Source organism: Paramormyrops kingsleyae, chromosome 14, assembly GCF_048594095.1.
Source record: "Paramormyrops kingsleyae isolate MSU_618 chromosome 14, PKINGS_0.4, whole genome shotgun sequence".
Lineage (NCBI taxonomy): Eukaryota > Metazoa > Chordata > Actinopteri > Osteoglossiformes > Mormyridae > Paramormyrops > Paramormyrops kingsleyae.
The window spans coordinates 15450598-15475207 of NC_132810.1; the positions used below are offsets into that span (position 1 = coordinate 15450598).

Consider the following 24610-nt stretch of genomic DNA (forward strand, 5'->3'; position numbering starts at 1 on the left):
TCTTCAGCAATCAGACTACCTCCTCAGCAATCAGATGCCACCTTCAGCAAACACCATCTTCAGCAGACACCCTGTTCAGCAATCAGATGCCCTCCTCAGCAATCAGACGCCATCTTCTGCAATCAGATACTCTCTTCAGCAATCAGATGCCATCTTCAGCAGATGCCCTCCTCAGCAATCACATGCCCTCCTCAGCATTCAGATGCTGTCTTCAGCAATCAGATGCCATCTTCAGCAGATGCCCTCTTCAGCAATCAGAAGCCATCTTCAGCAGATGCCCTCTTCAGCAAGCAGACACCCTCTTCAGCCATCAGATACCTTCCTCAGCAGTCAGACACCCTCTTCAGCCATCAGACAGATCCACCTCACGTCCCCTTGAGCAACTGGTATTCCTAAGTGTGTGCATGTTGCCGTAGGAATGTACTTATCGGTCAGATTTCCATCTCCTGTCTGTGCCTGAGGAATCTCCATCATGCCAGGCAGGTCCTGCATGCAGAAGGTGCCAGAAGGAAAATAATGCGGATGGGAGTGTGTCGGAGTTGCCCAGTCAAGGCCAAGGATGCCAGCCTGCTGCCTGCATCCTGTCCAGGTCTGCTGACCTTTGACCTTTGAGCAGGAAGCTGGGTTCAGAGTAGAGTTATGGGGGGTGGAGCTGGACTACAAACCCACACCCTCCCCCCCTTGCCCCCACCAAGTACTCCATTCCTACTTGACACAGCAAGGTACAACACACAGACAGACAACTAAATCTATAGCTCTGTCTGAATATTATGGGATATGTGGACAGTTCTGCCCAAATCCACCTCCCAAGACCTTGGGAGCGTCGTCTTATTCCTAAAATCTGTGCCCACATGTGGGTTTGAGGATTAAACTCTACTGTGTGGATTGTAGGCCCTGGAGGCTTACTCCATCATCATGGCTGCCAGTGTTGGCTCGCGATGCATGACGCTGGGCATGTCCCTCTTGGGTGGGGGCTGTTGTTCCCCCCCATCACAAAGCGCAGGGTGCGGCCACTCCTCTGGGCCAGCGAAGCAAGGCAGGTCTAAACATGAGCACACTTCTCCAGTAGCAGTCCCCCCTGACTCAGCACCCCAAATCCGTCTTGTGACAACTCACCTGAATCATGTGTCATGTCCTTGCCTCGCCCCTGTGTGCCCCACCTCAGCGGGGGAGGGGGCTATATATTGTGGTCACTACCCCCAAACATGCAACATTCAGCTTGTGCTGCTGGCATCCCTGTTCAGTGTCTCATTCCGGACTTGCTGGGGTCTAAATGCAAACACATTCTGCCCATTTTGTATGTCCTCCCACTGTGTTTCCATCTGTGGTCACCAAAAAATGCCAAGGACAGATGTACTTCTGTTCACACTGAGCCGCGGCCCTTCATGTCGCCCCCTGCTGGACGTGATGAAGCTAATTCCTGCGGATGCCAGGCCACTGGGGCTCAGCTGTAATGTGGGACCCAGAGAGATGTAGGCAGATCAGCCATAGCCGACATTAAGTGGCTACCTCATGTGAGTCATCTCCGGCCTTGTTCTGAGTGAGACTGTCATCTCCGGCTTTGTTCTGAGTTCACACAGCTCTTCCCTTCGGTCCCGTTGCCTGATAAGAGCTGCCTGTACTGGGGTTGAACGAGGGAGGGGGGCCCTATACCTACCCCCGCAGACCACCAGCAAGAGCATGGGAAGCAGACCTCACATTTCTTAAGCACTTGACAGCTCAGTTTTGAGGCTTTTTCTTTTTTTTCCCTTGTCATCCATCAGTTTTGTTTTTTTTAATCGTCTTCTGTTATTTCCAGATGCACTGGTGTGGTTTTCAAGTGGGGGGGTTCATATGGGGGTGTCTCTCTTGCACCCTTCGATAATAAAGGAGAGATGAAACACCCAGGATGGCTGCCTCCCGACATGTGCTTTCATCTGGGGGGGGGGACTGGTGGTTCACAAAGGGCTGTAAAATACCGTTTCACAGTCTTCCTGGCACCAGAGAGTTAACTGTAAAGCTTGGTCAAGTACATTTATGCACAAATAGATGACAGACACAGGGTGAACAGCCATCCCACCCCGTCCTCATATGTACCCCCACATACACAGACACGTGCACACACACGGGTTTGTAATTATATCTTTGTGGGGACTCTTCATTCATTTCTTATCACCTACCCGGCACTATCCTTAACCGTAAGTAATCAAGTAAAATATAAGGCTTTAAATATGAGGCATTTTTACTTTTTTGATTGCATTCACCGATCTTTGTGAGGACCTGCAAAATGGTCCCCACAATGTAAAAAAAAAAAAAACCAAAACAGGTTCTTATTACATTGTGGGGACATTTGGTCCCCACAATGTAATATAAACATTAATCCCCACACACAGACACACACACGCAGTCTGGGTAATGGCACCGGCGTTCCTATACCGCTTCCCCAGCAGATCCGAAGCAGGCAGTGATTATAGTGAGAGTTTTCCCGCGTCTCATATCACGACACGCTCCACTGGCCAGTGACTGTTTTTGATTTCTCTTTTGTTTCAACTTGAGACAAAACCTAGCAGGGTTTTTTGGATAACTAGTTCCTTAAGAACTAACCCCGAGCCCCGCCTGGAATTTACTGCCCAGAACACAAGATGGGGGCATGTGTGTGAGATCAGTGTGATTTAGAGGGGGCTGGAGCTCAGCAGTTTGCTGGTGACAGAAGATAAAACACAGTGACGGGGAGTGGGGGGAGCGTGAGCTGCCAGTCAGGGCTTTTGCTTGATGTCAAAGCTCCTGAGTCTCTTGCTGTGGGACATCAGAAGCCATGATCCTCATAGCCGCAAACATCTGGAACAAGAGGCTGCTGCTCGCTCCTGGCTTCCTGTCACCCACGGTCTGCGCCAATCATTTTACGTATGCTGGCATGGCGATGATGGTGATTGCTGGTTTGAATCCCATCTCCTGGAATAATCATGTCTCTGTTGGGCCCTTGATCAAGGCCTTCAACCCCGATAAATGGCTGACGCTGAGCTTAGACCTCAAGCTTTCTCTCAGCTACATTGGTACGTATGTCTTAGAGGAGAGCAAGATGGGATATGCAAAAAAACTAAAGAATTCCGGTGTACTCATGCAAACGGCGAATAAAAACATCGCTTCATTTCATCAGCCAGAGTGCAGATAAGGACAAGACGGCCAGACGGCCGCTAGCAGGAACCTGCTGTGTGCTGATGTGCCCATTTTCTTGCGTGATCTCCACCGGTGCAGATCTGATCTGCAGGCCCCCCAGCACATACAGATCTTAGTGCTGAGGTGCTCCCGTCCAGACATGCCCGGAGCTGGCCACACCCCCCGCACTGACTGGGACGAGGAGTGCATCCGAGGCTTGGGAAGTGCTTCTGGAAGTCTGGGGACAGCCTCTGAATCCCTTTGAGGGAACAAATAATATCGGGTGAATCTGACGTCTCTGAGCTGGTCGCAGAAAAGCTATTTTTCAGAAAGAGCTGAGATGTTAGTAAACAAGGAGGAGGAAATATGGAGGGTTTTAAGATGCACATATTTGGGAAATAATGCCTTTTGTGGTTGATATCGTGGAGCACTTCATCCCACTGGCTGAGGTCGTTTCTCCCTAGAAACCCACCTTCCTCCACAGCCAGGGGACACCACTCTCCATCCTGCAACCCACAGCCTTCAGTCCATCACAGCCGGTATGGCCGGGTCTGAGCTGGCCTCCAAACGGGTGTATCAGACCCAGAGCAGCTGGCTCTCCAGATTCTGTCAAAACTTCAGTTCACAGCGATCCAACTGCACCAAAGAAGTGTGATTAAGGCTGCGGCTGGACAAAGACGCCTTTCCACCCCCGTCTCCTTAGGGCGTGTGGCTCGGTCTTCATACTTCACGTGTGAGTCAGAGGAACATGCCGATGCAGCCTTGTGGGGTGGGGGTGGGAATTGGGGTGGCCTCTTAGAGCCCCTTGAATTACCTTTGCAGGAGAACACTTCCTTCAAGGATAATGAATTCCATTATCTCAGGAATGCACAGAATCCAAGAGTGGAGAAAAAGTGGGAGGGGTGAGGGAGGGGTGCTGTAGGAATCGCTGGTCGGGTGTCTGTCGTCACTGCCCCCCATCGCCCCTTACCGTGGCTGCTGTCAACCTTTCATAACACACAACCTGGTGAAACACACACCTGGACTTTCTGCTGGGGGGGAGGGGGCATACATGCAATGCATTCTGGGATTACATTTTTCAGTCTGCACTCCTGTGTGTGTCTGGCACAGCCGATCCGTCTGTTTTTTCTTCTGGATTTCATACCCCCCCCCCCCCAGCACAAAAGCCCCATTCTTTGCCCACCCACAGGATCTGGAGCTCAAAGATGGGAAAGTGAAGTGAAGTGGGGCAGACTTTAATGTTAACATCAAGTTTAACGTTACAGAAAAGCAAGACGTGCCCTCCTTCTACGAGCCAGCGGTATCTGTCACCGAATAACACCTCATAATTACAAAACACTAAAAACAAGAAAGACAATGAGGAAAACAACATTTAGAATGGCCTGTAGTGAGAGCCAAGCAGCCTTATGTGTTTTCCAGCAGAATGCCAGAATTTCATTGTTGTTGCTAATGGACTTGGTGCTCTGTTCCAGTCCTCTGTGATGGCCAGCTTTGATTGAATCCAACCCCCCAGGATCATGGTGTGTGTGGGGGGGTATCTTTCAGGACCATTTTGCATTCTCCTCAAGTATTCATTCAGTAACTGTGATGCTGATTTTATTACACACAAACTCTACACACTGAGTAGTAGTGGGATTCGACCCATTAGGGGGTAACTGTCTCAGGACTGACCCAGATTTCATTTCCGTGCCCCTGGGCTGTTCCTCAGACCTGAACAATACACTTTGGTCCCTGATCAGAGATGAAGTATTCATTAATCATTGATTTCCTCTGTCTGAAGGCTTGGGGGAGGGGGGGCGGCTGATGTGCCCCACAGCTGCCTTGCTGGACATTCCCTCCCTCCCTTATTTACTCAAACGACAGGCGATGACGGGAGAGGCGTGTTTAACAAGCGTTCGCCTAACATGAAGAGCAAGTTTCTTCCAGGGAAGGGTGAGGAATTACTGAGATGCTCCTTGAGACACCAGCTGGGTCTCCACCCTACCATACACTCTCCTTCTTTTGTGGGAAATGAGGACATCGCAGAGAGCCAGGTTAGCATTGTGTGGATCACACGGTCGTGTGGATGAAACGGTCGTATGGATCATACGGTCGTGTGGATTAGGTTTATATTGCACGAGGTTGCAAGAAGGGAACAATTAAACAGACAATCAAGACAAAAAGTATAAATCAGTACATAGAACAAAAGTAAAGTAGAGGCAGGAATATACATAAAATTGTACAAATAATAGCTATAGATGTAGGTGATATAACAAGCAGCTTTGCAGAGGAGACATACAGTGTAGTTTTGATGAGCTTACAGTTAGATGCTCTGCAGGCTTCCAGCAGCAGGTCCTGCCTCGTCCTGCATCATCACACGCAGGACTGCGGTGTCTCCCGGTGACACCGGCTCCACCACATGTGGGTCTTTTGGCACGGTCATCGATACGGGCTGCTGGGCACTTTGAGGGCCCGCTAATCTTGTTCCCAGCGCTGGCGCTGTCATCGTGTGGCAGAGAGGGGATGTCCAGCATGTCACCGGTGTGTGGGGAGGCCAGGACCGCAGTCTGTTGGTTTGTCAGCACCAGGACGCGTCATGATAAGGAGCAGATAGCGACCACCCAGTCCCAGCCAGCATCAGAGAGCCGCCTGGCGCAGGGTCAATGCAAGTCAGGCCTGCTTCCCTGTGCTCCTCTCGTCATACTTTTCACAAAGAGGCAGTGACTTTCTGTCCTCTATTTTGCTGAAGCCCTTCAATGTGGGGGCACCACTGATTAGTGGCAGAATTGTCTGTTATGACTCACATTTCTGATACAGTGGGGCTGCGGTACACGGCACAGGAAGTGACATCATACCGTGGGTGAAGAAGAGCAAACAAGAACAAACTCCCACTAATCAAGAGCAAACCTGTTTTTTTCCAGTCCTGAAACTTTTATCCAGCTTTTACCCAGAATCCTCTGGAAAAGTAAAACAAACACAGAGACTGAGGAATGTCTGTTATACATACGTTATTCTGCTTAACCTTTATGGATAAATTAACATCCTCTGCTGTTTCAGAGAAGAAAACTGTGTGAAGGTCATAAATGTTTATAAATAGCATGTTATGGGCGGTGGACATCAACAGTAAGCACAATTCGTCAGAGTAACTATAAACATATGGGGCAGTTTCAATGTGAACGTCTAATTATTTTTCCAGGCATACATGATGAAATCAGCCTCAAAGTAAATGAAAAGGAAGAAAAGAGCTGAGTGAACAAACCTCACGAAGCAGAACTTCCTCATTATTCCTCAGAAAAACAGCACTGGACTCTCACAAGGTCTGTCATTAATAAACTGTAATTGCCGATTAAGTTGCTGTTGCATTTTAAGAAGCCGGCATGAAGGGCATAATGTTTCTCTTCTGTGGCTGTGAAAATCGGCCCAAAGGTCAAAACTCATCAAGATGTGATTGAGGTCAAAAGTATCACTTTACTGGCCTGCTGTAAGATGTAAGAAAGGTTACTGAAAGGGGGGAGGGGGGTCCCATGTGGACAGCAGGTGACACAGTCGTTAAGGACCTCGATTTGTGGACAGACTGCTGGAGACCAAAAGCACAGGAGAGATGTTCCTCCTCTACTCTCAGGACACCACCCGAAATTTCCAAACAAGCACCTAATCCTGCTGCCCACCTGACGTCAAGGCGTTCATTCTGGACATGTTTGCAGCCTTAGTGTGTGTGAGGGCTGAAATTGCAAAATATTCTCCCCACAAAAGGCAGGTGTGTGTGTCGTGTTTATTGCACTGCTAATGAACCTGCAGCGCTGTTGCTTTTGCGATGCTCACAAAAGCGCTATTGCACAATTCTGCCGGGAAGAGAAATCTGAACTTTGGTTTGGTGTGACTGTGGGTCAGGCCTCAGGGCCGAATTCTCCTGTCCTGTCACACCTTCAGGTCTGTGCTGCTCAGGTGTTTTTGTCCATGGGGAACAGAACTGCCCCAGCAGGATGAGAACCGGCTGGGATACACTTTCCGGGATGCAGTCGGCCCTTCAGGCAAACAGCCACACCTGCCAAGTGGGAACTCCTGGCTTTCCTCTGAAGCCGGCCCTGCTCAGTCCGTTCGCGGCACTCCTAACCTTTTCACGGCCTGTGCTCTCACCGCCCTAGTGGGAACCAGCCTGAAGGACCCCTCTACCGAGATGCTCACTCAATTGGTCTTTTTGCAGCCGTCTAGAGAGCTGCCTGAAGGGGCCGCTATCAGGCAGGAATTAAAGTCCAAAAGGAGAACTACTTTTTGTTGGTGCTGGTGTGACTTTATCTTTCATGTGTAACAGACCACAGTAGTCAACCTCATCGTTCACAATCATGACACGTATGTTACGTGTCTTTTAGTTCACACCCTGTAGGGAATATGTTTTACTCAAAGCACATTGTTTGAAATTGGTAAATTCATAAAAGAAGACTTTTTCTCAGCTACCCGAAGTACAGTAGCCTCAAATCATTATTAATTCAAGTGAACAGGATTATTGCGTCGATCCATATTCGTCCACACTGGCCTGCAGGTCAAAAGGCCTCATATTCATAATTACGGGCACCTATTGGACCACACGGCGTTTTCGCGTCTCTCCTGCCACCTAGCGGCGGTGGCGGTACTCGCACCCGGGATGAGATGTAATCAGCCGGACAAAGGAAGGATGCGCTGCTTGAATCTGGACCAAAGGCGGCGGCGCTGAGAGAACGAGCTCCCCAAAGCATCACACGGAAAGAAAACGGCCTTCGACTCCTTATTTGTACTATTTAGGACATTTTCAGGAAACGAGGTTTATTCTCCGAAATTAATTATTTGATTTGCAAATCCAGTGCGTTTTTCCCTTGGTGACCCGGTGAAAACTAGGAGCCCGGGGCATTAATCGCTGGAAATCAAAGCAATGGAGGAGAGGAGATTGGGAAGGCGACACCAGAGCTGACTTTGATGGCCATCGTCATCTTCTCGGTTGTATCTGCGCACTTCTCTCTTCTAGCGCGCGTCACACGCCCTTTATTATAGGTGAAAGTCTGTTGATTTGGACGTGAAATAATACCGGGGGAAAATAGAAAAAAAAATATTTAAAAGAGTATTCGATTTTAAGGTTTTTAAGCGCAAGAGGACGTGAGAGACGCGCTTGTGCCTGGAGCATGCCGGAGCTGACGGTGCGTTCGCTGGCCGCTGCCTGCCTGCAGCTGGCCGACCTGCCGCGGCTGCTGTCGGCGCTGCTCGGCGGCGCGCTTCTTCTCGGCGTGCTCTGGATCGGCACCAGAAAGCTGCGTGGAGGCCCCACGGACAAAGTCCCAGTCGGGGACAGCTGGCAAATATCCACTTTCCCAGTGTCTGGGAGAAGAGACGGACAGGAGCCGACGAAGAGAAAGAGGAAAGAGAAGGACGCAGTACGTCACATCTGTTATTTACGTGCCTGTAATTTACCAGTTTGCTTACTGGATCCTGCATGGGAAACAACAGCAGGAAATCACACTGACTGGGGCTTACAACTAAAACTGATGTCCTTAATGTTTATTAGCGTACGAGAAACGCGTTTTCAGGCAGATTTCCGTTTGCTGCTAGTTCATTACTTTCTGCATTTACCTGGGGCTTGTGGGGGCGGGACACCGCGTGTGACATGCTGACGGGCAAATAGGCCGCTTCCCGGTGGGTCCCTGCCGCGGCCCCGGGCTCCGCCGGCCGCTGTTAGCCAGCAGAGGGGGGGCAGGTCTCTGTGAACGCTAACGCTCTTTGTGCTCTTGTTAACCCGCCAGTTGCCCTCAGTCTGACCCCACCTTCTCGAAATAGAAGAAACCTGTCCGCTATATAAATATGCTATTGTTAGACATGCATCTTCTTATCCCGGTTAGGTGCGACAGGGGGCGCCCCACTGAGTCTCGGTGAGCTCCCGACAAGTTAACGTGTGTGAAATGATGGCTGTTTTTTGTGGTGTCCCCATGTCACTGTCCGTTAGCCGGACCAGCTGAACGGAGCGGCCCGCATGGCCTCACCTGAGGACGCCGACGCGGAGAGCAGCAGGATGCAGGACAGCAGGATGCAGGACAGCAGGGCATTTAGGGTATATGCAGACGCCCCAGGTTTGTTTCCAACCGCGTTTACATCGTCTGTATTAATCTGTGTCAATGTTTTGTTTGTCCGTAGCCTAAGAAAAAGAAGGTGAAGACTGATGATGAGGAGAGGAGCACTTTTCTGCCAAAGGATCGCTCTTCCTCCATGGAGCTCAGTGAGGAGGAAGACTCTGGTATGTGTGGCTGCGAGGAAAATGGCCCCGGGGGGGCTGCCGAGATCCTGTCAGATTTGTGCCTTTCTGTTTAAAGGGAAGTGGGAGAGGAAGATGAGCAGCAAGGAGAAGAGGCAGCTGAGGAAGGAGCGGATGAAGAGGAAGGGTGAGGGACTGGAAATGTGCTGATCTGCATATTTGTGTGCTGGAGGGCTGAGCTGTGAATGAACGAGGGATGTGTGAGCAGGGGGCGTGTCCCATGAAACAGGGGGCGTGTCCTGTAAGTTGGTTTGTGTGTATATGTTTGAGTGGGGGGGTGCCCTGGGAGCAGGAGGCATGCCCCTTGAGCAGGGGCATGTCCTCTAAGCAGGGGGCATGTCCAGCTTCAGTCACTGAAGTCTCTGTCATGGTTTATATCTGAACCTCTGTCTGCTTCCCAAGGAAGCAGCAGGCCGGACCCAACTGTGTCAGAGGCCCCTGGACTGCAGAGCAGGAAAGCCCGCCCCCTGGTGGACAGTGTGAACTCCCTAAGCACTGGGCCTCGCAGGGACTCCAGACCCCATGAGTTGGGGAAGACGGGCCGGCAGGCAGTGGAATGGGCACCCCCTGCTGGGCTGGAGGATGACATCTTCTCCCACGTAGGTCAGTGGTAGTGCCCTGGAGAGAACGAAAGACGCTAAGACACATGTAGCCTGGTGAGCTGATTGCACCATCCTGACTGTTCGTCTGGTGCCTCCGTCAGGCACATGGAACCTGAAGGATGTAGTGACAGAGCGGGTCACCTTTGGGACCGTCCCCGACATCAGCTGTGAGAGATCGGGGGTGGAGAGCTTCTCTCTACACAGAAACGCTCAGGCTGCCGTGCTAACGCTCATCACATAGATATTGAGCAGCTGCTGTTTAACGGCACCAAGGTCCAGAGCACTGCTTATGAAGCTAAGAATATATCAGCACATACAGTCATTTTATCAATCAATGATAGAGTGGGACTGTGTACATAACATCACACATCCTAAAACTTTCCTGTTTTTGAAGCACTGTATGGGTGAGAAACGTAGTTAAGGACATATTTCTACTTTGTTCCCTGCTCAACAGTAGCGATGTTTCTGCTCTGGTTACCTAGACAACAGCTCCCCACAGCCCAGTCCGTCCAGCAGGAAGTGGCGCATGCAGATGACATCACTGAACATGGAGCAGGCCTGGCTAGGCTTAGGTAATGGCCTGCAAAGTGACACAATCCCTGGTGCCCTTCCTTTACTCCTTTGTGAGGCAAGCATGTTCCCAGAGTGCCGCAGAGAAGCGTCTTCCGCCCATGACTATCCTTCTCATCCAGCAGACATGTCAGCACAGCTGCTGAGCATCTCAACCAAGCAGCGGGTGCCAGATGCCAATGCTTCTTTTAAACTGTTCTATTCTGGTTTTGTCCTAATCCTACCGCCCAGTGTCTTCAGCATGGAGTACCATCATTTCCCAGCAGGGGTCAGCGTTGCTGTGTGGTCAGATACAAAACAGTGTGACACTTAAACTGACACATCTCTGCGGGATCTGAGTGAACTCCAGCAGTGTCCTTTGCTTGAATGCCAGGCTGGTAAAGGACATGCCAGCTATCTGCTGCCGCTGCTCAGTGGCTCCAACACCACTACGAAATGGACTTTGTGGAGCTTTCAGGGTTACTGTCTGCAAGGATGGCAGCAACAATTAGTGATTAGTGGCACAGTGTGCTGACCCAGTGCATTTCGGCACTTTATGAGTTTGCTCTGCTAAAGGTATACTTTTTGGTCTCGGATCTTCTCAGATTACGCCCGATACCCTGTTGGTTCGATATGGACCCTCTTGAGGGGATGTCATCTGCTCTGCATAGCGCTGTGTAATCTAACGTCACCTTGGTGGCAAACTGTTAGCTACCTTTGTTTTAGATGTAATTCTAAGGAGGCACTGGCAGGGGGCACCACTGTCACACTTGTCTTGGTTGCTTGTCTGTCATTAGAAGCCCGTTTGGGGGAACCCGTGTCCCTCAAGACACTGATATCATTGTGAGAGGAGTGTAGATGGTTTGTGTTTCTTGACAGAAGACCCCCTGGACATGGATCAGGCCTCGGATTGGAAACCCCCCAGGGAGGAGTGGGGTAACTGGCAGGGGGACAGCATGACGCTGCCTCACAATGGGGTCCAGGTGGGTGTGAGTCACCGGCATGTGGGCTGCTCTCCTCAGACGTCCCCCGTCATTATCTATGGCTACATAGTACAAGTCCTTATCCTTAGAAATAAATTACAGGACAGGATGTAATGAGGGCCTGGAACCTATCCTATGAACACACAAGGACAAGGCAGGGTACAGGGCAGGTCACAGGGCTGGGTACAGGGCAGGTTACAGGGCTGGGTACAGGGCAGGTTACAGGGCAGGTCACAGGGCTGGGTACAGGGCAGGTCACAGGGCTGGGTACAGGGCAGGTCACAGGGCTGGGTACAGGGCTGGGTACAGGGCAGGGCACAGGGCTGGGTACAGGGCAGGTCACAGGGCATGCCAGTCTATTACAGGACTGGGTACACCCTGCATGGCATGCCAGTCTATTACAGGGCACAGGGACACCTTTGACACATACAGCACCTAGACTAGGTTCAAGTTAAATCATTCCTTTTTATGGAAAATTATATAAAAGAATAATTTTACATGTGAGGAAAAACCATCTCATTAATGTCAAGCTATATCTGTCACTTCAGCAAACCTTGTTCTCTGTAAAGTTACATGTGTTCTGGTGGCTGCTGGTTGTCGTGGTCTGACCGCCTTCTAGCTGGATGGAGGAGCCTCCCTCTCTCGGCACTTCAGAGTCTCTTTGTTTATTGAGTCACTTTAAGCCCTTTCCCCCCGACTTCTAAAGAAACTCCTTAATCTCTTGGCTCTCTGGTGTCCGACATGGGCTTCTAGTTGAATTTTAAGCCCGCGTGGCAGACAGTGATCCCTTTGAGAAACTCTGCTTGGGCTGTTGCAGAGTCCAGGAGCTGGGAGGAAGCAGAAGGATCGCATGGAGGTCTGGGTGCCGCCGGAGAGCAAGGTCACGCCAGACCAGCTGCTTACCGATGGTGAGTTCACCAACCATACATCCACACGTTACACAAACATCAGACACCGTATTGACAGGATGGCTCTTCTTTTTACATGAGGTAAGTTGCTGTGGATTAAGGTGTCTGCAAATAAACTGGATAAAAACATGAACACAATTCATTCAGATGAGTAAAGGGGCAAGGGAGGAGAGAGGGAGGGCTGGCGGGGCAGAGGGGTGAAGGAGGAGAGAGAGGGAGGAGCGAGGGAGGAGAGAGGGAGGGCCGGCGGGGCAGAGGGGTGAAGGAGGAGAGAGAGGGAGGAGCAGAGGAGCGAGGGAAGAGAGAGGGAGGGGCGAGGGAGGAGAGAGGGAGGGTCGGTGGGGCAGAGGGGTGAAGGACGAGAGAGAGGGAGGAGCAGAGGGGCGAGGGAGGAGAGAGGGAGGGGCGACGGGGCAGAGGGGCGAGGGAGGAGAGAGGGAGGGCCGGCGGGGCAGAGGGGTGAAGGAGGAGAGAGAGGGAGGAGCAGAGGAGCGAGGGAGGAGAGAGGGAGGGCTGGCGGGGCAGAGGGGTGAAGGAGGAGAGAGAGGGAGGAGCAGAGGAGCGAGGGAAGAGAGAGGGAGGGGCGAGGGAGGAGAGAGGGAGGGTCGGTGGGGCAGAGGGGTGAAGGATGAGAGAGAGGGAGGAGCAGAGGGGTGAGGGAGGAGAGAGGGAGGGCCGGCGGGGCAGAGGGGTGAAAGAGGAGAGAGAGGGAGGAGCAGAGGAGAGAGGGAGGGCCGGCGGGGCAGAGGGGTGAAGGAGGAGAGAGAGGGAGGAGCAGAGGAGCGAGGGAGGAGAGAGGGAGGGGCGGCGGGGCAGAGGGGTGAAGGAGGAGAGAGAGGGAGGAGCAGAGGAGCGAGGGAGGGACGGCGGGGCAGAGGGGTGAGGGAGGAAAGAGAGGGAGGAGCAGAGGAGCGAGGGAGGAGAGAGGGAGGGGCGGCGGGGCAGAGGGGTGAGGGAGGAGCAGCTGCAAATTTCTCCACCCAGCTGGTGGCCTGTTACTGGATTCATGCTGCTGCCAGTTACCTTGCTGGCTGTGAGTCTCCTGCCCGCGTCTGTGTCTGCATTTCCACCTTGTTTTCTTGGGGTGTGACATTACCTCTGTCTAACTCTCCAGACAGTAACACTAAGAAGCACCGGAGGAAGAAGAGGGGCGTGAGGAAGACGACCTGACGTCATTGCAGTGCCACACAGAGAGGAGCGTGAGCCAAAAATGACAATGCTGTCCTGGGGTGTGTGCACAACACTGTCACGGATTGTCACAATGTGAGAGAGAGAGTGAGAGAGAGAGAGAGAGACAAAGAGAGAGAGGGAGAGAGAGGAGGTGAAGCAGAGGTAGAGAGTGGAGCATCCCTGGCCTACATACTGAACTCGGGGCCAACATGTAAACGACGTTCAGGCTCGAGACCCGCAGAGAGAGAAGCAGTGCAGTGTGGGTAATGTTCTCTGAGACCACAAACTAGAATCTCATAGCCAGCATGTGCTGGGATCTGACAGACGCCTGGGTGAGGGTAGGACACCACGCCCCCCCCACCACCATCCATCATCCTCATTCCCTCACATAAACATCCATATATATTTTTCATTTTTAAATAAAATTTAAATTTGTTGTTAGAGATGGGTGAACCTGTTACTCTTTACGACTTTTTGTATCAAGTTTCCCCCATGAATAACTTTGTGGCACAATTTCAAGTTTTTTTTAAATGCTTGGAACCACGGGACAGAGACATGGATCCACACGGCCCCCAGGCAGCGGTGCTGCCGCCCAGGGTTATCTGGGTCTGTGCGCTGTGCACATGGCATGCTGTGAGGATGACTCATCCCGGCAAAGGCAGTGAGCACATGGAACTGAAGAAGAAACAGTTTGCAGTGTGATTTCTGCCTGTGGTACGAGATATCCATGCAGATGTTTTAAGAGCCTCTACTGACATGCCAGACTGCAGTCAGTGTTTTTCCCATGTTGCCCTCAGCTTTTGGAGGTCATGCATCTGACTTTGGCTCGCTCTCATTTCCCACGTTCTCCTGGACTGTCATTTCCTCCTGGGGGTGGGTGTGTTTCATATTCTCCCGCTCAGATTTTGTGTCTTGACTTTAAATTCACCATCATTTACATTCTGCTTATCAACATAAACTGCATGAATTTCCATCTAATGACCCGCCACCAGTTGTGTTGGTCTGAGGTCAGTGTTTAAACATTGTAGTCTAATGGAACGTGTTGATGCTGCAGATACGCGTACAGGAAGGAGGAAGGTCTCTTCCTGCCGCTGCGGGCACAGCCACTGAATCATCACTCTCTCACATGTCCAAAGGACCTTTCTGGGAAAACTTGCATAATCCCACATTTCTTAAAACCTGGCCTCCATTTGTAAAGTTTATGTACAAAAAACATCTGCTCTTAAAATCCACTACATTTAGTCGAGACCCGTTCAGCAGTCAGCTGTCTTAATAATAGGGATGAATCCGCAGCTACTTTTTCTTGCTCTGGCAGTTAAAATCGTTCTTACATATGGAGTGCAGTCACAGTTTGAAGTCACGACGCACACGGCGTTGTCAGTAAATGACAACCTTGCTGTAAAATGCAGTAGATAAGGAGACCTAAAATAGCTCTTTAGATGAAAGTCCCACAGTGCGGTTCATCGCTGGATTCAGCCTTCAATGAAGTTTGATGGAAACTCTAACAGGGGTTGAAGTCCCTTTAAGTCCATCCTGATAACAGGTCCAGTCCACAGCTGTTTGCTTTCATGCAGATGCAGAACAAATCAAAGGAAGTGGATTTATCAAGCTTTCTGCTGACTGCATGTTCACTAGCAAAGTTTTGTACCACTGGGAAAATTGGACATAGGACAATACATTAACATTATCATCGGTGTTCATTCAGACTGAAAGGCATATTTATGTCATCTAACATTTACCTTTGATGAGAATTTAGTGTTTATTTTACGTTTGACCTTTCTCGTGAATAAAGAAGTAGTTTCCATTATTTCTGTTATTTTAGGCATTCGGCACTATAAAAGAGTATTTTGTAGAAGCTATTATTATACTAAGTTACTACTTGTACCAAGTTTTAGAAAGTTTAAAAATGTTATTGGTGCTACGTTTATTTAAATAAAACGTCTTTTCATCACAATGGCTGAGCGGATAGCACTGTCGTGAATCCTGCATGCTCTCCTTGTGTTGTACAGTTTTCCCTGGAAACTCCGGTGTCCCCCCACAGTCGAAGGACATAATCTGGCTGACTGGTGTCTCTGCATTGCAATGTGTTTGCGTCCTGCGCCCTATGCTACCTGAATCTACACGCGCTGATAGAAGGAAGGATGGCATGTATAACAGAGAACGATAATATTTCGTCTTGGGTGAATATATATCCCAGATAGCATCATGTTATTGTTTCAACGTTCAATTATAGTTAAATGCCTTGAATTATGGTCATTTGATTTTTGGTCAGATTTTCAAATATTGAGAACCTGATGGTGGCAAAACCTTGATTCAATGTTGATATAAAACGAAAGATTGAAGATCAACGTTGTTTCAACCTTTTTGTCTTATATTGAATCAATGTCATTTCAACATATGTGTGCTATCTGGGATATATACACATGAATCTACCGAAATGTCACTATTTTTATTGCAATATGATATATTAGTAAACTGTGTGTGAACTGGCGGAAATGGGATTATTTAAACGTAGGAAACTAAGCTCTGAAACTGGGTTCTTCTCACTGGTCACCGTTAAGTACAGCGCTCATTTTCAGTTTTGCTTGCAGTATGTAGGTCAAACGCTGTGCCCATTTTAAAGTAAAGCTGAGGCCAGTGTGCGCATTAAAATCTGACAGACAGTCGTACCAAGGCGCCATCCCAGTTCTGCATTCTGCACAAGAATATCTCTGACGATCGAAAATACATTTACATTTTCTAGCAGCCTAGCTTCTGTTTTTTATATACGGCGGTAGTAAAGTGTGACTGGTATAAAAATATTACAGTCAACGTGTCACTAGGATGGAAATAAATAATTACCCACAACAACACATGATGAAGACACAAAGTAATGTAACAGCCATATAAGCGCTATATATAAGGAACACCAATGGTAAGAAATGCTGCATATTTCGTTTTCCAGGTTTGACAGTCGGCTTTATGCCCAGTGTTAAAACACTAGATGACAATAACTGGTGTACCACTAAAACCTTTTTCCATATAATTTCCAATCGACGACCAAAAACAAGGGCGTAAGAAAATTCCTTTGTTATTCGAAAGTATTCATTCGCGTCTCTTTAGGTCAATCAACACTAACCTAGGGCCCAGCCTTTATTCTTAGGCGTCTATTGGCCACCGGAGCTGTTTGTCGAGCGTAGACCATTTCCGTGATTTATTTATTTATCTATGAGAAATTGCTCATTTGCGCATATACTTGTCAATCAATATTAAGCGTACGCCCACCCCACCCCAGCTGTTCTACCATTGGCTATCTTTGCCGCCTGTCGCTGACATCAGCCGGAGGGGCGTACGACTTTTTTATTGCGCAGCGGCCGGTAGGGGCGCAGCAGACTTGGCCAGCCGTCGGTAGTCGGCGCTTGGCGAGGTCGGGCGCGATGTTTCTCCCGCAGATTGACAGTGGTGCGCACTACAAGCCGAGTCGCAGCCGCTTTTATTCGACACGATGCTGCGGCTGCTGCCACGTTCGGACCGGGACCATCATTCTTGGCACTTGGTACATGGTACGTGCGCAGCCGAGGGGCGGGCGGCTTCGGAGCCGTTGGCGGCTTGGGCGAATGTGCTGGAAGCCGCCCGCAGCGTAACGCTAAACTAAACATAGTAATGCTAAAGTTGCCCTTTTTAATACGATAAAGGCGACACTGCGGGGTGGATAGATGCTTTTTAGTGAGCCGTGTGACATCTTATGCGTTTACAGAAATACAAACCTGTTTCTGCCTGCGGCCGGATGTCCCTGTCAGCGCCCCGACCCTGTGCTGTATGCCTGTCTATTATCTTGGTTAATGTTGCTGTAATTTACGCAGCGCCGGTCACTGTCCGCTCCCGCTGTGTCCCGCGTTTCTAGGCGTTTCTCCTGCCATTAGTTACATAACGTTTATCAGTTTCCGTTAAACGTACCGTCTCCTCCCCAGACGCGTGATGCAGCGCGCGGAGCTTGTCCTCCTCTCCGCATCGCAGTCTCTTTCCTTTCGTCTTTCACTGAGCCTGTCCTCCTCTCCGCGTCGCAGTCTTTTTCCTTTCGTCTTTCACTGAGCCTGTCCTCCTCTCCGCGTCGCAGTCTTTTTCCTTTCGTCTTTCACTGAGCCTGTCCTCCTCTCCACATCGCAGTCTCCTTTTTCTTTCCTCTTTCACTGAGCCTGTCCTCCTCTCCACATCGCAGTCTCCTTTTTCTTTCCTCTTTCACTGAGCCTGTCCTCCTCTCCACATCGCAGTCTCCTTTTTCTTTCCTCTTTCACTGAGCCTGTCCTCCTCTCCGCATCAGTCTCTTTCCTTTCGTCTTTCACTAATCCTGTCCTCCTCTCCGCATCGCAGTCTCTTTCCTTTCCTCTTTCACTGAGCCTGTCCTCCTCTCCGCATCGCAGTCTCTTTCCTTTCCTCTTTCACTGAGCCTGTCCTCTCCATATCGCAGTCTCTTTCCTTTCCTCTTTCACTGAGCCTGTCCTCCTCTCCACATCGCAGTCTCCTTTTTCTTTCCTCTTTCTCTGAGCCTGTCCTCCTCTCCGCATCAGTCTCTTTCCTTTCGTCTTTCACTGAGCCTGTCCTCCTCTCCGCATCGCAGTCTCTTTCCTTTCCTCTTTCACTGAGCCTGTCCTCCTCTCCGCATCGCAGTCTCTTTCCTTTCCTCTTTCACTGAGCCTGTCCTCCTCTCCGCATCGCAGTCTCTTTCCTTTCCTCTTTCACTGAGCCTGTCCTCCTCTCCACATCGCAGTCTCTCTTTCCTTTTCATCTTATTACTGTCGTTTTTTATCGAGAGCCTCGATGACCTAGAGGACCCGATCCCCCATGAAAAGGGCAGAGTCAGTCAGTTTGCATTCTGTAGCCTGGATAGGGTGTTGTTCTGCATTAATGACTCCCAGAGAAAGGGACAGCCAGAGGAGCAGGCGCTCGCACTGTGCTGCAGAAGTGTCCTCTGGGCTCTGAGCGCAGGGACCTGGCTATGACTGAGTCCAGCTCTGCACCGTGTCAGCAGTGTGTAATCCAAAGAGCGCCAAGCTGGCACAAGATCTGTGCCCCCCCCCCGTGAAACGAGGTCCCGTTCGTCACGCGGCCCGCGGCTCTGTGATGTAGGCACAGACGGTGCAGATGAGGACTCTGCGATAAATGCATGATGCTGCCAGCTCCTGGGGGTCTGTAATGTGTTGGCAAAATATTAAGCGTGTGCAGCTGAGAGGAAGTGGGCTGAGGAATCCCTCTTCTTGGGCACGCTGGGCCTGAACACTGTGCTTGCTGATGGCACAGTCAGAAACGCCAGAGAGACCCGTTTAGTCACAGTTAGGGTGCAAGTCTGTTGCTGCCTGTTTGTAGTGTGAGCAGACGCTTTGTAAAATTTTGCTTGGGTGTGAGTTATTTCCACTGCCCACCCCCGGGACAGCGGTGTTATGTGTCTGAGACTAAGGGGGGACGTGATCCAGGTATATAAGATTCTAACAGGTCTGGATGCTGTTCAGCCAAATGGCTATTTCAATATTAGTTTAAGTACTAGAACTTGTGGCCATAAGTGGAAATTAGCGGGAGAACAGCATGTAGTTTGAGTATGGAATAGTCTTCCTGCTAGTGTAGCGGAAGCTAAAACCCTGGGTTCCTTTAAGTCAGAGCTAGATGAGATTTTAATAGCTCTGAGCTATTAGTTAAGTTCTCCCCAAACGAGCTTGATGGGCCGAATGGCCTCCTCTCGTTTGTAAGTTTCTTATATTCTTATGATTTGGGGGGTGTAGCCCTGTCATCGATAGTAAAAAGAGGCTCCTTTTCTCAGGGAGATGCATACAGGGTGACTTATACCCAGAGCTCAGGTGCACTTACTGCATCCGTGTCACATTGTCCCTCCGAGGTGGTTGTGTAGTCTGCCTGCTGAGAGTTAACAGCACCGGCTGTGCATTTAGGAACACTACTGTAAGAAATGCGACAGTGTTCGCTCTGCCCTGTGAGCTTAATGAGGGCTTCTGCGTAGTGTGTTCCATTGCAGCTTTAAAATCACTCCAGAGCCATTTTTCAGGCGACTCTCGGCTCAGTCGTTACCAGCTTTGCCGATCCCAAGGGAGGGACCACCCAAATTTAGTCAGAGCCACGGTGGGAATGACACCACCCGGCCGGCTGCACCTGGCAAACTCGTCCCGGCATGTTTGGTCGTCATGGAGATGTGACTCGTGGCTCCGCAGGTTACAGAGCCGATCGTTCCAACGGTGCCGGGTCGCTGTCATCATGGGACATTTGGAGGTGCGGATGCTCGGGTCCAGGAAACATGAACAGCTGTGCTGGGAAGGCACAGGTTATGAGTGGGGTCGCATTCTCTGTGCGCTGACTGAAGGGCGATCACGTAACCGGGTGCGTGTCAGTCGCCACTGAAGCGTGGCCAAGGCACTTCATGGCTTGGGCTCCCAGGCACTCATCTCGTATACCTGATAGGGCTTTGCACTGGAATTGGCTCCAGTTCAGATCTGGACACTCGCAGAGTGAAATCCAGCCATCGTCGGGCAGCCTGTTGGGTCTCGCGTTTCATCCCTGCTCTCTGTCTTGTGCCCCCTGCAGGTGGTGAACCTCCTGATGGGCATCCTGCTGACCGTGGCCGTCACCCACCCTGACAATGTTCCCACCGTGGACCTGCAGTATGAGGTCATCGAGCACTACTTTGCTTCTGACAGAATGGCAGGTATGACATCCCCATCTCCTCCGGCTGGGTTGTTATGGTAACAGTTGCTCTGATGCCTTAGCTTGTGATGTTGGAGGCCCCTGGGTATCCTGAATGCTCTTGGTAGGTTAGAGCAGTGTAGCTGGGTGTCATGTTGATCTTTTCACTGAGATACAGTTGCAGGGGGCAGTGCCTGCTGCAGTGGGTTACGATGCTGTTTCTGTACTTAGGTCGCAGGTTCTAATCCTAGAGTCCGGAGAGCTTTGTTTGTAAGACGTTCTGTAGCTCCTGCTCTGATGCCGTTTCACTGGCAGCTCAGCCTGGCTGCACTTATGCCCAGTTAACACATTGGCTGTGTTATGTGCTGTTCTCCTCACTTGTACGTTGCTTCGGATGAAAGATAAATAACATAAATTTTTCTGACTCGGCGTTCTCCAAAATGTACACCGCTTAGGATAAATACCATTAAGCAGGATCGGGAAATCAGGTTCCCAGATTTTCAGACAGAATCTTTTGCATCCCAGGAAAATAGCCACGCCTCCCTGTGAAATCTGAGGACTCTGCAAGCTGTGGGTGTCAGACCCCCCCCCCCCCCCGCCTCAGTTCTGTGTGTGGAGTCTGCATCTTCCCCCAGTGTTATGCAGTTAGCCTAGTTGGTATCTCTGAATTGTCTGCGTGGTATGATTGTGTGTGTGCCCTGTGACGGCCTGGCATCTTGTCCTGGTTGTACCACAGCCTCGTGCCCTATGCTGACTGGGGTAAGCTACAGCCCCCCACCCTGACCAGGATAAATGGTTGGTAGGTAGATGGGTAGTTGTGTGATCCATCGTGTTTTATTCTAGCCCTGAGAATTGGGGATTAAGCCGACCTGTATGTACTGAAACTCATGTACTAGTATCTGCCCGAGGTCATAAAATATATTGGCTTTTCCAGCAAATCCTCTTTGCAGGCCCCCCGCCCCTCCCCAGCCCCCTGCACATTTGGCAGAAATGCGGCCCCATCGCTGACAGGACTGGGTGCGGAGAGCGGCTGGTGTTCGATTGAGGGCGCGTGTTGGCGGGAGCCGCAGCAGGTCGTTAGTGTCGCCGATAAGTGGAGGAGAGTCCTGGGAGCCCGTTAGACAGCAAATCGATGCGGCCCGTGGCCACTTAATTACGCCCTGCTAGTGCCTACACGCCCCCCAACCCCCCCCCCCCCCCGAGCTCCGGCCGAGCACGCAGACAGAGGCCGCCCGCTGCCAGAGCTGTGAGCAGCCTGGAAGCCGTCCAGCTGTGGACAAAAGCATCTCCCGCTGGAGCCAGCAGACTTGTGCGAGGTGCTTGATGGACTCTGGTCGATTGATCGGCTTCTTGAGTGACTCCCAGCTGACCGCGGCTGCCTCACGGCGTATGAATAGGAACAGATGAGGATCGTTCATGAAGCCTGAAGCGCTTGTGGTGTGTAGTGTGGCTATTTCTGGAGACGTCCGCGTTTGTTGTTCTATTTAATATACAGATTTTAGGGTAGTAACCTTGTGTTATAAATTGCGTGTGTGTGTGTGCGCACATGCATGTGTGTGAGTGCTGTCCTCTAAAGCAGCTTCTCTCCTCTCTCCCCTGTTTAGAAAACGCCTGCGTGGGCTTCACCATCTCGCTGCTGATGTTCACCATCAGTGCCATGATGGTGTACGGGGCCATCACGGTAAGTGGCCCTGCTGCCCTGTTCAGGGGGCAGTGCGAAGCCAGCAGATCACAGGTTGATCATGTGACCTCGCAGCTTGTCAGTGTGTTTACGCGCGTCTCTGTTGAGCAGAAGAACGTTGCTCTCAGCCAGTGTTGCAGGGCCGGTGAGATGATTGCCCCGCTTGCCTTGTACGTGACTGTGGGCCGGGTCAGCGTCGGCCATACTGGCCGTGCCACGGCAGCCGATTTTACTGGTCCCTGTCATGCCTTCCCAGTGCGATGCTGCTGCCGTTTAGATGATCCTGTCGCCCTTATGCCATGATTCCCTGGATGTCAGCTGCTCTCACTTTGGTGGCTGACTGCTCTGCCTGTGGGTGTGTGTCTAGCCTCGAATGAAGGCTACCGTGTCCTGTGACCTGGCAGATTATTACCCAGCCCCCCCCCCCAGCCCTTTACTGCCTCTGCTTCCTGTGCGATTATCAGGCCTCGGGCCCCTGCCTGCTAACCCTCAGCTTCAGTCCATTGACTGTGTGTTCATAAAGCAGGCAGCCATGTTTATCTCTATGGCAACACCTGTCCACATGAACCCCTTCTCTCTCTTCCATTTATTTGCCGGATGTTTTTCTCCGAAGATGCACAGGTCAGTATGCCAAGTATCCCTGGGTTACAGTGGATTTATGTTACGAGAGACTGTAAGGTGGAAATATCGTAATTAATACAGCACACCTAACCTAACAAATAGTTGGGCAAAATCATTAACACAAAGTCTAATTTAATTTTTTTTTTAAAAGTGTTGAATATCTCATGTAATTTATTGAATAGTGTATCGAAAGTTAAACATTTATCCAAGTCAAAATATCGTAACACGGGCCATCGTAACCCGGGGAGTGTCTGTATTTTGTTTGGTTACTTATGGTTAAGGTTGTCATTGTCGGGATTAGGGTTACGCCCATAAAAATGAATGGACAGTCCCCAAATCGACAGGAATATAAGTGTGTGTGTGTGTGTGTGTGTGTGCGTGCCGTGTGTAATTATCATTCATAACCGCATCATCTGCTGCTCCAGGCCCAGCGTAGCGTTTCTTTAAGGCATTAGCTGGCGTGTGTTTGGTGGAGGGCCCGGCCCATGGCTAGGAAGGGCGTCTGTCCCCGGGGGCCGGTGCGGAGCCTGACGTGCTGCCCTTCTCGCCCCGCAGCACCGCGATGGATGGCTGATTCCCTTCTTCTGCTACCAGCTGTTTGACTTTGCGCTGAGCTGCTTGGTGGCCATCAGCTCTCTCACCTACCTGCCCCGGATCAAGGACTACCTGGAGCAGCTGGTACGTCTTCTTTTTCTCTCTCTCTTCCTGCCTGAGCGCCGGTCCTCGGCTCTCTAGGCCTGTGCCTGCTGGCTCTCTCTCCCTTCGGTTGGCCTGGTGTTGCTGACCCATCCACATCCTCCCGCAGCCTGACTTCCCGTACAAAGACAGCTTGATGTCCCTGGAGTCCAGCTGCCTGCTGCTCATCGTCCTCATCTTCTTCGCTTTCCTCATCTTCCTCAAGGTGACCCACGCGCCCACCAGCACAGACACACAGACCCAGTATCTAAACGGCCTCCGAGCTGATGTCACACTCGCTGACTCGAGGCTGCAGTTCACCCGGCTGCCCATGGCAGAGGCTGACTGCGCAGTGGTTAAGCCCTGTTACCTCCCGGGTGTTAAAACGAGATTAAACTGTGAATCCTCCGTCAGCCTGCCCGCTGCCCGCTGAGTTTCCCCTCTCACTCGCCTCCAGCGTGAGTCACGGGATGGCGTGTGACTCTGAGATGTGAGGTATTTATCTTTATGTGTGCTGGGGGGGTCTGCTGTCTGCCCACAGGCCTATCTGATCAGCTGTGTGTGGAACTGCTACAAATACATCAATAACCGGAACCTTCCGGAGATCGCGGTGTACCCCGCCTTTGAAGCTCCACCCCAGGTATTGTGACCTTCCTGTGGAATCCTCTGGAGCCTCCACCGAGCGTGTGATCACACCTCCCCCTCCTTGTCGTCCTCTCTCTCCACAGTACGTCCTGCCCACCTATGAGATGGCAGTGAAGATGCCCGAGAAAGAGCCGCCGCCCCCCTACGTACCAGCCTGAGGCTCCGCCCACTCAGAAGCCTGTAAATAGTCAGAAACAAGCTTATCCCTCTAACTCCGCTGCTCTTTCCTAGAGATGAGGGTGCAAAGTGACATCCTGTGATCGCAGGGGCTTGTGTTGGGTTGGGGGGGGGGCTTCAGCTTTCTTCTCTCTCTTCCTTCATTCTTCTCCTGATAGGATCTCTGTGCCATAAAATGCTAATTATTAATCTGTTTTTAGGACCACTCTTCTTGTGAAGTGAATATTTATAGGTATTTAAGACAAACTCTTTAGACGATCTGCTCTCATCAATACTGTCACCAGTTTCCTGCTTTTAAATGCAGCTTAATCATTGTGAAGGTGTGATGCCATGAGGAGCCCTTTTTAGTTTCTGAAGGTTGTTTTTGCACTTCTTTCCTCCTCCCTGCCGGGGTGTCTGTCTCTGAGGGTGGGGGTGCGGTGGGGGTGGGGAGTGAGCCAGGGCCGCAGCAGACAGCAAGGATTTTGATGTTGGAGGCTCTGCTGCAGACTGTGATATGTTCCTTTTGGACACAGCTTCAATAAACATTTAGAGAAGTTTGTAATCGA

The 24610-nt window shown here is 50.8% G+C and overlaps 2 protein-coding genes across 8 annotated transcripts; both read left to right on the forward strand.

Moving 5' to 3' along the window:
- The first annotated feature begins 7678 nt into the window (after positions 1–7678).
- LOC111855559 (uncharacterized) lies at positions 7679–15554 on the forward strand. 7 transcript variants are annotated; one of them, XM_023834705.2, is made up of 11 exons: positions 7683–8139; positions 8222–8516; positions 9083–9187; positions 9271–9370; positions 9447–9515; positions 9791–9991; positions 10092–10157; positions 10473–10562; positions 11419–11522; positions 12340–12430; positions 13545–15554. In XM_023834705.2, exons 2-11 carry the CDS (start codon positions 8268–8270, stop codon positions 13598–13600), a joined length of 1131 nt encoding a protein of 376 aa, XP_023690473.1. In that variant the 5' UTR covers positions 7683–8139; positions 8222–8267; the 3' UTR covers positions 13601–15554. The 7 variants fall into 7 exon arrangements, with proteins under 7 accessions (XP_023690477.1, XP_023690479.1, XP_023690474.1 ...); XM_023834706.2 differs by having other exon boundaries at positions 7681–8516; positions 11422–11522; XM_023834704.2 differs by having other exon boundaries at positions 7683–8516.
- A 1387-nt stretch (positions 15555–16941) lies between these two features.
- Positions 16942–24610, forward strand: LOC111855561 (lysosomal-associated transmembrane protein 4A). The gene is made up of 7 exons (XM_023834712.2): positions 16942–17142; positions 20165–20285; positions 21868–21944; positions 23121–23243; positions 23371–23466; positions 23782–23880; positions 23969–24610. The coding sequence occupies exons 1-7, from the start codon at positions 17017–17019 to the stop codon at positions 24041–24043; spliced, it is 717 nt and encodes a 238-aa protein (XP_023690480.1). The 5' UTR covers positions 16942–17016; the 3' UTR covers positions 24044–24610.